This window comes from Metopolophium dirhodum, chromosome 1 (genome assembly GCF_019925205.1).
Source record: "Metopolophium dirhodum isolate CAU chromosome 1, ASM1992520v1, whole genome shotgun sequence".
Lineage (NCBI taxonomy): Eukaryota > Metazoa > Arthropoda > Insecta > Hemiptera > Aphididae > Metopolophium > Metopolophium dirhodum.
In genome coordinates this window covers 123,273,729-123,286,077 of record NC_083560.1, presented here as the reverse complement: position 1 = coordinate 123,286,077, position 12,349 = coordinate 123,273,729, and the positions used below count along the sequence as shown (strand labels likewise).

At 29.8% G+C, this 12,349-nt stretch overlaps 1 protein-coding gene and 1 pseudogene across 1 annotated transcript; one reads left to right on the top strand and one right to left on the bottom strand.

Annotated features, from left to right (window-relative positions):
* The first annotated feature begins 2,192 nt into the window (after positions 1-2,192).
* Positions 2,193-3,415, top strand: LOC132934296 (uncharacterized; annotated as a pseudogene).
* Positions 3,416-4,921: 1,506 nt separating this feature from the next.
* On the bottom strand, positions 4,922-11,153 carry LOC132935261 (peroxidase-like). The gene is made up of 11 exons (XM_061001745.1): positions 11,017-11,153; positions 10,015-10,141; positions 9,667-9,931; positions 9,363-9,589; positions 8,078-8,248; positions 7,800-7,999; positions 6,985-7,523; positions 6,056-6,254; positions 5,758-5,934; positions 5,495-5,684; positions 4,922-5,429 (listed from the first exon to the last, which is right to left on the bottom strand). The coding sequence occupies exons 2-11, from the start codon at positions 10,121-10,123 to the stop codon at positions 5,227-5,229; spliced, it is 2,280 nt and encodes a 759-aa protein (XP_060857728.1). The 5' UTR covers positions 10,124-10,141; positions 11,017-11,153; the 3' UTR covers positions 4,922-5,226.
* Positions 11,154-12,349: the final 1,196 nt, after the last annotated feature.

Below are 12,349 nucleotides of genomic sequence, written 5' to 3'. Positions count from 1 at the left end.
TTTAGATTTCTTAAATAGATGTCTTCTTTACTTAAGGTGGCTCCAGTCAGGCTTTCCAAAAACCAAAACTAATGTAGATTTAACCAATCTAAACATGTATTATGTTTAGGTATTTTAATATTTTTAAATATCTTTGATTTCAGTATCATAAAATAAATCTTAAGGGAGCTTCAAGGGGCTGCAGTCAATGGAAAAAAAATGGTTGTTAGACCAAAAAGTCAGACAAAACTAAAGCAATAGGATAAGACGGATTTAAATTTTTAAAACTGATTTTTATTGATTTCCAAGTAGACTCTAGGTGTCCATCGAGGTGATTTTGAATATCTATTTTTTCAGCTGTGATATCCATTAATAAAATTAGGATATATTTGTATTTATATTAACACAATAATACGCAATTACTGAAATATTAAAAATCGCCTGGATTGAAACCTAGTAAACTTGTTAATCAATCAATCAATCATAGTACGTTTTCAAAATTAAAATCCGCCAAAACACATTCCTCCAGTATTGTCAGGTTTTTGAAGCCTTAATAAAAAAAATATTAAAATCATAATATGTATAATGTATACCTATATTAAAATGTTGAAACTTATTTTACTTATATGTCAATTTAACAATATTTTTGAATTTTTTATTCGAAATAACCTATCTTGTGAAGTCGTAAAGAGGGGAAACAAAAATTTTTCCTTTAAATATTTAACACAATAAATCATGGCTTTTTCATTTCTTTTACGAAGAACCACTCAAATTTTTGTGCATGATTAGTAATGGTTAATAGAAACGATTTACGAATAAAATTATTACTGACATATTATCACAAATAACGACACAATTGCACACGATTGTAAGCACAATATATATTTATCAATAACATGAACAAATTTTGATAAACGGATTTCTAAAAATAGAACAATAATAAACTAATCTAATTTGTTTCCAATTTAGTATTTATAACTATATGCTTGCCAGCTAAATATCATTAACACCCATTACGACATTAACAACACCAATAATTTCAGGTCACACGATAGCCAGGCTACTAATTTGACAGTACTTACAAATTCAAGGGCTATTATATTATTTTATAACACGTAACAATTTTTAATTAAAATTAAAATTCAAGCCAGTGGCGTGGCGAACTTCATAAACTTATGAGGCACAATAATTTATATTAGTAACTAGCTGAACCCGTGCACTTCGTTGCCCGTTAAATGTACCAACTTTATATGACTCAAACTTTGTTCAATTCGTTAATTAATATTTGGTGTATGGTGTACAATATTAATCTTAACTTTTCCGTTGCCCGAAATAAAAATTCTGGTTCGCAGCTGTATATTATCAGGTAGGCAATCTACCTGCGGTAGATCGTGGACCCCATGCTGTTTGTACGTAAGTGTATGATTTAACTCTAAAGTATCAAAGTTATACCAACAGGCCCGTATTTAGGGGGGTGGCAGGGTGGGCCATTGCCCTTCCTGGTGGTATTTGGGGGCGGTAAATTTTCAGTTTTTTTTCCTTATGTAATGTGATTTGGTGGAGATTTCTCCAAAGTTTATTTTAGGATATTCTTTCAAATCTATTTTTATACCAACAACAATAATTCCTTGGAAAACCGATAACGGCATCGGTATGAGTGCAGCCCGCGGCAGCTGCTAGCGTTGTAAATAAGCAAAACACAACATAATAATATTAATGTTTATTTTACTGTTACGTAATACCTATGTCTTGATTATTTTTCTGAAGTTACTACCTAGTTAATACCTAGTTATCACTTATCAATATTTAACGTTAAAATCGTTAGTCGTTCGTCGAATATTTGACTACGAACTACATCTAGCCTACTGCGTCTATGCTAGTTATTCAAGACTCAACTGCACTCAAAATCTCAAATATTAAATTATCTAACAAAATCAATTGGAGTAAGTAATTTTTAATTATATATATTACATGTATTACATATTATTATGTTTTATTTATATATAATAATAATGTTTAACACAATTGTTATTTGTCATTAAATAATAATATTAATCAGTAATTGGTAATAACAATAATACCTTTAAAAGTATAAACTATATAGGCATGAAAGCATGAAACTTTTTAATTACTTACGACTTTACTTAGTTTTTTATATTTGCCTATTAAGTATTAACTTAGATTATGACATAAACTTCTTTCAGATTGAAATTATGGGTAGAAAGCTCAGTGGTTATGCTTACCGAAAATTAAGTAAAACTAAAAAAGATAATGTAAAAAAAAGGTATGAAAAATAATATGAAACTTGATGTAATGTTCCAAGGTAAGTTTAAATTTGGATAATATTTCAATTGTTGCATATAGTTCATTAGTTCAACTGTTAAAAAAATTGTGTTCATTGAATAAATATAAATTATTAACATTTATTTTATTTGTAGACATTTTTTTTAAAGAACATAATATTAAGATATTCTAGAGAACAAACGCTTTATGTTTTAAATTTTTTTTCATGTTGTACTATTCACACTATAAGAATAGTAATAATGGAAATTAGTTGTAATATAGGTAACATAAATTAATAATATATACCCTATTTTTAGGAGCACAACAAGTTCATACCATTCATACTGTTGCCAGTGAAATCATCGATAATATTGGGTAGGTATTTTATGAAGAAAATAGAATACCTAACCTAACTTAACCTATAGAATGAAGAAAATATTGTTTATTGGTTATTTGTTTGTTCAACTGTTCAAGTAATGAATTTATTGATTCACCTAAAAAGTGTGAATGTACCGCCTACTGATCAATCTTTAGTGAAATGTAAATCCAATAATGAATTGCATGATAGAAATGAATGTTTAAAATCTCAAATTGCCAATGAAGTGAACATTTTACAAGGACTCAGTTCTTCAGATATGCCGGAGTAAGTTATTAAATTAAGAATTGTACCTAAGATTATTAATAAGAAAATTAATAATATTTGCATAACAAAATAGGTACCAATTTTATTTAGAATTTCAGGGTTAAAATAAAATGATTATTTTTGAAATTTTTTTTAGTGATGATTCTGCTTTATGGATATTAAATGAGGTGACTAGAGATTTTATTTGCAGAAACGGATTTAAACAGAACTTGGATAGTGATTTCTCACAATCTAAAACACAATACCAGTATATACGTCAAGGAAAATTTAGACCTCATAATAGGTACCTCAGTAAAGATTTATTAAAAACAACGTTAATTAATGGTAAAACATGCCAAAGAGACTATCTTAGTTATTCAGTTAGTACTGGTCAAATATACTGCATCCCATATTATTTGTTTGGAAATACATCAAATTTTTCACGTAAGGGATTTTTAGACTGAAAACATCCAAATAAAATCAATACTCATGAAAATTCAACCATGCATAAAACTTGTACATTTAAAATGAAGATCGTTCTTCAGATTTTGGAAGAGTAGACTCACAACTTACATATAAACTTCAAACTGAGACTGATTATTGGGTCAATGTGCTCAATAGAGTTTGTTCTGTTATTAAATCATTGTCTAGTCATGGATTGTCATTCAGAGGTGGAGATGACAGTTTTGAATCTTCTGGCAAAAATAATGGCAATTTTATAATGGCAATGAAACTTATTGCTGAGTATGATCCCTTTTTATCAAAACATATATTAAATTATGGAAATCCAGGTAAAGGAAATACATCCTATATGTCATTTTTTACTTATGAACAGTTTATTAAAATTATGGCTGAAAAAGTAATAAGTACCATAGTAGAAGAATTAAAATCTTCAACATATTATTCGATTAGCGTTGATTCGACACCTGATATATCAAATGTTGACCAGTTATCATTTGTCATAAGATATGTAAATAGTATTGGAGAACCTGTTGAACGGTTTTTGGGGTTCATGGAAAATATTGGACACAAAGCTGAACCAATAGCAGAAGCTATTTTTTCTACATTTAATAAGCATAATATTGATATTAAATTTCTTAGAGGTCAATCATATGATAATGCCGCGAATATGTCTGGTGCCTATTCAGGAGTTCAAGCTCGAATTAAGTTAGTAGCACAACTTGCTGATTTTGTTCCATGTTCTGCTCACTCTTTAAATCTTATTGGATTGTGTGCAGCCAGTTGTTGTAGCGTGACAAATAATTATTTTTTATTTGTACAAAATTTATATATTTTTTTTTCATCATCAACTCACCGCTGGCAGATACTAAACCAACATGCTGAGTCAACTCTAAAGGGACTTTCAGTAACAAGATAGTCTGCTAGAAATGATGCATGTCAGAGTCTTAATAAAAATTGGACAGCTGTAAAAAATGCATTGCAGGAGCTAGTAGATTCTGATAGTAAAGAACCACTTACACGTAGTGAAGCCAGTGGATTGTTACGGAATATGAATAAATTAGAAACTGCATTTATGACATCGCTATGGTGTGATATTCTTCAAACATTTAATAATGTAAGTAAAAAATTGCAGTCTATTAAAATAGATCTCAGTTGTGTTGTTGAATTGTATAATACAATAATAGAATATATTAAAACATTACGAACAATGTTCAACACCTATGAAAAATTGGCTCAAGACAAATTTGAAGAAAATGTTCCTCAGTTTGAAACAAAAAATAGAAAAAGAAAAAAACAAATTGATGAATGTAACTGTTTTTGTAACAATATATCAGGAGCCTTGCATTAAATTTTCCCGCTTTTTTACCCAACAAATAAAATTTGATTGATATTTATAAAAAAAAAAAATTAAAAAATTGAAAACTGACAATGTTCGTAAACAGCTCAAAAAGAGTCAAAATATCAGACGTTGTAAAAATATGAATTTCAAACGCTCATAAAAATTTAATATGACTGGGAATATACTGTTGGTGAGTCATATTGGTTATATTGTGGTCTTATAAGCCAGAACATAGTGAATTATGTTGTCCAAACAAAAAGGCGAAGAATGATAAAAAAAAACTTATTTATACCAGTACGATATTATCAAAAACATTTTATATTCAAATGTGTCAGTTAATTTTTGGATTTGATTCATCTCAAAAAAATGTTCTTGCAATCCCAATGAAAGATATTTATAATATATTTATATTTTATAAATGTATGATGAAGTTATATAAAACAAAATATTATGAATATATATTAAAACCATGTAATAGTAATATAGTATTATGTTTTACCACTTAAAATTATTTTTTTATAAACAAAGACTTTTTTGACTGTTACTTAAATGTATCAAACCAACTCCATAAGTCAATTTCTGGAATTAATAGTGAATTACATCGATGAAGTGTTGAACCATCATATACCTCAGGTCTCAAAAAGACTTTTAGTGTTGTCATTTTATTTATATTGGTTCCATAAAATTTATAGTCATTACATAAAATTCTGGCAAGTGTCACTTGTTGGATATCCTCAAGTTGATCTTAAATTAAAAATAGGTTAGTTAAGATGATATGCATTCATTAAAAATAATTTAGTTATACTAACAATCAGAGAATACTCCTGGTAAGTCATAAAAATATCTATCTGCAATTCTTGTTCTCACAAACTGTTCCCTGATGATACATCTCATCGTAGGGCCCACCATTGCGTCGTCAGCGTGTTTTTCCAACAATACACCAACCAATAGATCTATATCGTTCCAAGTTTTGTATAGCTTCAATAATCTATCAGCTGACTAAATACAACATGCAGAAATAAAATAATCACTAATCAGTAGTTATATTATTATTTATAAATTTCAAACTTACACCTTCCACCATTATTTCAGACAAATCTTGCATATTTTCTATGTCTTTGAGTCCACAATATTTTCTAAATTGCGTGTAGCTTGGAATACCGTGATCGCGGCTTCGTTGTATATTCAAGCTAAGAATGTCCATTCCAAAGGTATTATTTGGATCAATACTATACAAGTAATTTGTTATCTATAAAAATTATTTAAAAATAAACATATACCTACGTAAAATTGTCTATAATGTTGAAGTCATCGTCATTGATGTAATAAAAATACAAAAATTATATATTGATTATGTTTCATAAACTTACCGTTTGTGTAAACAACATATCAACTTTTTGTGTAGGCTGCACAAATAATCCTATTAGAAGCATATTATATTCCGAAGTCTCACCCACCATAAGTGGTCGGTTGTAATTTTCCTTTAAGAATCCTTGGCGGTAGTCAGAATAGTTAAAAAAAACAGGATATACGCTTTCAAAACCTTCGCGGTGATCTATGTCATAAAAACTAAACAAAAACATGCACAACAATTATAAGTAGCATCTTACGTATAAAAAATACAGATTAATTATTTAAATTTTTCAATTGTATGTTTCTATTTTATATAATTATATAACATGTACCTATCATTTTTAAATAATTCTAGGTAGAATATTGTTAGGCACATATAAGGTTTTTTTTTCTAAGAATAATTAAAGATAAGAGTATTTTCCTTATTTTTTAAATTTGTAATTAAACTCAAATTAAATGCTTGTATAGGTACCTAAATATCTAAACATATTCGTTCAATAGTAGGGTAGTATCTTGTAGACATTTTATTTTAAGAAAATAATATAAAATGTATAAGTCACTTTTTAAATACCAAAAACCGCTAACAATTTCACAGAGGTGACAATATTTTTGCACGTACATAGTGATCTTAAATTTTAAAAGAAATATTTTTGAAGAGCAAGGATTGTTTACGTATCTTTTAAATCTGACACAATGATTTGACCCACACGCATACACGATAATAAAATTAAAATATTGAAAATCAGTGGTGTGCCTAAGGGGGTGGTGGTTGGGAGTTATATCCCCCCTCCTATTTACCCATAAATCCCCTTATTTGTGTCGTGGTACTACCGCCACAATGCATTTAAATATATTATTACTTAAGACATCGCCCCCCCCCCCCCAATTCGGAGTTTCCTGGACACGCCATTGATGACAATAATATTGTATGCTGTATATGCCTAACCTAATAAATTCGGTGATCATGGAATATGCAAACGGCAGTATCGCGGTCGCGAAACTGTTGCTAACTGTCGGGTCGGCAGTCTCGTCATACATGGTTCTGTCTCCCAGTCCCAAACCGTTTTCCTTGGTGTAGTTAACGCCAAGCAGTGCCGGCAGCCATTCGTTGTAAGTGATGTGCTGAATGCACGCCGTCACGATTTTCCTGGCCTCCCAGAAAAGTTGATCGTCAGTCATGTTAGGTCTTTCATTGTACAGTAATTGGACGATCCGGTTGTGTTCACGCATCCACATTATGTACAAGGCACTAAGTTGTGGGAACGCGTTTGCTCGAATGTCACCAAACATAAAACACGTGCCGGAGCCGTTCTGACAAACGTTCGTATCTGTGTTTTCCAGAGTGATGTTATTGTGTACCGTATAGTTATATTTGCTTTCTATTAACAGTTGGCCGAGCCACTCATTATCTCTCAACGACAACATCTGTTGTTCCGTCGTACCATATATCATCGACGCGTCTAAATAATGGGTAGCTTGGTTCATCTGTGAAACATAAATACTTCTTAAATAGTGACTACAAAATTTTTAATATTACATTAGTCTTGTGGTGTTTGCGAATTTGCAGCGTCAGTTCTAAACACCGGAATGCTGAAAATATTTGCATGCGTTTTTCTGTATACGTTTTTATATGGACTTAGCCTATACAAGACACCATCAGAGCCCTACCTCCAAAATGGCTTCGGTAAGTGTTATTATTTTTATTATAAAAAATATATAATATAAGTTAATCAATATGTTATTATTTAATATGTCTGTTACTTGTTCCATGGGTCCAAATGTACAATCAGAACGCACCGCTGGCCGCGAACGCACGTAGTTCATGCAATCAAACTGATCCGTTTTAAAAAACCTATCTTCATTCGGTATATGTATAGGTTTGCAGGACCTCATGTTTTTGTTCAGAGAATATTGAATACTTTTGTCCTTATCACAACAATTTACAAATCTGTTCTCTTTCCCTTTGGGTTTAATATACGTACACTTGCATTAATTAAAATAAATCAATTTATACACAGTTATGTGCTTAATGTTTATACCCATGGTAGAAACTGCCGTGTGTGATAGATCGTGGCCTATGAACATCGCCCAGTACGCCATCATCATCGATTTTGTTTTGTCAGGTGAGTTCTCGTCTTTTACAAAATTTGTGCTCACTGATCTAGGATTAGGCAGCATTTCTTCGTAAATATTTGGCATTTCGTAAACACCTGTGTGATAGATTAATGAAATCACAGCATTAGATCCGCATGAATGTTAATAAAAATACGTAATTTATATTTATCAGAAATGACGGGCAATGTCCGTAAACATCTCAAAAAGAGTCAAATTATATTCAAAGTTGTATCGTGTATAGAAAATGATAATATAAACATTCAGTGAAATTTTCAAGTATCTACAGTCATTCGTATTTAATTACAATAAAAGAAGAAAATCGTTAAACGAGAAATCGAGTGAATACCGATTGTTGTAAGATATGAATTTCAAACGCTCATAAAAATTTAATTTGACTTTTTTGTAGACATTTTTTTTTTTTGATAAAGGTAGACAAACTCATGAGGAATCTTGTATTACATTTTCAAATCATAGATTTAAAAAGAAAATTTTTTATGAATTTCTAACTCAAAAAGATTTGCAAATTTTCGTCAATTTTACGTATTTTGTCAATATTTGCTCATAAAAAAAATTGTAACAATGAATTTTTAATTTTTATCATCTGCCTTTGAAACAATATACTAGGAGCCTTTTATTAAATTTTCAAGCTCTTTTAACCAACAAATACAACTTTATTGATATTTATAGAAAAACTAATAAAAAAGGAATCTGAAAATGTCCGTAAACAGTTCAAAACAAATCAAAATATTTTGAAAATGTTATTGTGTATAGAAAATGCAAATATAAACAACCAGTGAAAATTTCATGTATACATATACGTTCATTTGTTTTAGAGTTATACCAAAAACCAAAATGAATTTTGTGAAAAATTTATTTTGCGTAAAAATTCCTGTTTTTCCTTAATTTTTTTTTGTTTTTTCACGTCGCTTTTGAAGATAACTGGTAATTTTAAATTTTGACCTCCCAGTGCATCAACAACATTCACTTTCCCATCGAAAAAGATACTGAAGTGGAAAATTGAAGTATTATTTTAATTACTTGTCGTGTACGCAGACACAAAAATGAAAAATAAAAAAATAAATATATAAATAAAAAAACACACACATCATTGTATAATCAATACATTCATCGCCCTGCTCAGAATCTAAAATAAATATATACTTATAGGTTACGGGTGAATCCCGCCATACAAATATTAAGAAATATTACCATCTGTGTAGACTGGAAACAGCAAACGTTTATAAGGTGTGTTTGCCTTTCCCAAATATTTACGTTTCAGGTTGTTACAAGATCCGTCAAAACTACGATAGTCATACTCGTACCCGATGCACGAATTGTTGTTGTAATGCTCGGGCATACACATCTCACCCAATGTTGTCCCAGTCAGATTCACCTTGGTTAAATCTTTGGCACATTGTATATCACTTAACCCGTGCCTGAAATAATAATTTAATTTATACATATTATTATTATAATGCATTTATAATATATTATTTTATAGTTATATAGGTACTTTAGGCAATATGTATTCTTCAAACTTTGTGTAACTTCCAATATAATTTCAGCATTTCGAGATCCTGAATGTCCGTCTTTGGAAGGCATGGAATCAATCAGTTGTCCATGAACCGGGCTTCCAATTATCAAACGACTAACATTCGATAGTAAAATTTCGTCTGAACGGTACCTGTTTTCAATTCTGTCAACAGCCTTTTGAATTTCGTCGTTTACATCGGAGATATCGAGTTGTAGGTACCAGTTTGTCGAGTTTATTACCAAACCTATAGAATTCACATACCATTTAATCATTGCAATCAATATGTTATGAAAATATCAATACAAAATCTTAAGTTATTATATTTACCTTGTTCATACAAATTAGGAATACGACGATCTTTGAATCCTCTGCAACATAGTGGTACGAATATCACCGTACAAATCAACAATCGTACTATAATTATCGAAGTACTCATTCTGATAATTTGTATAAACTGTAATCATATTACAAAATGTATAAATATTGAATATACCTAACTGTAACTTTTTTATTTAATTATTTTTTGTAGTTGTAATATTGATTGCATTAAACTATATTTACACAATTACTTCTCATAAATTAAACACCAAAATGTCAGTTGCTAAAATTTGTTAAGAATATTAATAATATCAATAAACTATGTTCGTACTCCACACATTAGTTTATGTATAGTGATTCTGGCTGATTTTAGATCCTAAGCATACAAAAAAAAAAACTGAGAGTTTAACGAGTACGCATGGATGATTCAGATTAATTCAACTAATTGAATATTAGGTTTGTATTGGAAAACAATAAAAATAAATACACACATCTATTATCAATATAATCAGGGCCTTTGAATATTGGGTGTCAAGGTCGTCCGAGAGACACAAAATCGAAAAAAAAAAATGCTGTTCCTACACCGGAATCGAACCAGCTATACCGTGATTAGTAGCTTCATAAACTGATCACTATGCTATCTCAACGTGATGGCCGAACGAGACACCGACCGTCGTTTTTTTTTTCGTACATTCTATAAAGAAGTTTCACTTCAATAATATATTTATTTTTAATGTAAAGTAACGATTTGTTAGGTGTCTTGTAGTGCTGTAGTGGTGCATGCTGTGGCTACATTTAAATATCTGGTAGTTCATTATTTACCACCATAATCATACAATTTAAACACGAACGCGTTTTAGTTAATATATTGTTACGGAGACGAAAAAAATGAAACAGTAATGTTATGTTTGCAGTTCTTTTAACCCGAGGGGTGACAATTGTCGTTATAACTTATGTGTAAAAACCTACTTATTTCAGTTATTTGTTTGTAAATAATCGTTAGGTACTTACTCTCCAATAAATTGTATATTTTGAATAATTTACAAATCCTTATCCTTTTGACATCCACCATGCGGTTGGACTAGTATTTATTGTATCGTTATGAACCGACGTTCCTTATTCAATGATTGAGATAATTTAACCACTCACGGTCGTCTACGTGTTATTTTACCATAATGGAGAGACGTGACCTGCTCTGTGGTAGTGGTGTTTTATGGAACTACATAAATCGGTAGACTGATATCGGTGGTCAAGAGGATAGTACCAACCACGGGAGCATCGGACAAACGACAATATCCTATTGGTAGAACTGCAGTCTCTCCCATCATTCATCCTGATAGCTCTTCTACCCACACGCCAACCATACAAACAAACACACATCCAAATGCACGGTCTCAGATTATTTCAAATGCATGACGGTTCATCTTTTATATATATATATATATATATTAGATGAATTTATTTTTTTTCTGTCTCAATTTGCTTTTTCATTCTTTTGTGTTAAATGCTAAAAAATATTATAACTAATTATTTTGAATATTTTTTATTGCTGAAAGAACCTATGAAACCTTTAAAATAACGTTTATGAATAACACAATATATTTTGAATTGTAGGTATATAATAGGAACTATAACCATACAACGTGTTTGTATCAAACAGGAACATGCTTACTATGAATAATTAATTAGTCAAAAATTTTTAGAATTCATCCACACCACCTATATGTTTCAAGTTTTCATTAAAATAAAAATGTATCAAATCTTAATAAATTTATTATTTTTTGTATCCAAATGCTACCATATACCTACAACCTATATAATTGAACAAAAAATAATGTTCAATATTCGATATATTATAGGGGTTGAATTTTGGGATAAAAAGTAGCCAATAATAATATGTTACTCACCTTTGTAGGTATCTATAACGATTATTAAATAAAAATATCATCAATATTGGTTCAGCGGTTATAATATAAGTCTCGAACACATGAATATTCATTTTTATAATATATTAATGTATTATTATTATTTATTTTTAATATTTCAATTTTGATCCAGTCTACCATTCAAATTATGTGCTGAATCGTATTAGTAAGTGTAGACTTTAAAATACCTAGTAGATTTGATTAAACGATGCACATTAACAAACACTATACATAGCTGAAAACAAAAGTTGAATAATGATTACTCGTCAAACAATATTTATTGTTTTATTGTTATTCAATTGCAGAAAAAACTTTAAACATTCCACAATAATTACATATATTTATAATTTTCTTACGTGACGTATAACATCGATGTAACTTAATTGATGGAGAGAAGTATACATTTTAAAATTGTGATT

Bases quoted from the DNA above. Each gene is read 5' to 3' on its own strand.
- LOC132935261 (XM_061001745.1), bottom strand. From the start codon at position 10,123: ATGAGTACTTCGATAATTATAGTACGATTGTTGATTTGTACGGTGATA. The intron at 9,590-9,666 runs GTACCTATATAA...TTATTATTTCAG, and splicing joins AAGAATACATATTGCCTAAA to GCACGGGTTAAGTGATATAC. The intron at 8,000-8,077 runs GTATAAACATTA...TTAAACCCAAAG, and splicing joins CACGGCAGTTTCTACCATGG to GGAAAGAGAACAGATTTGTA.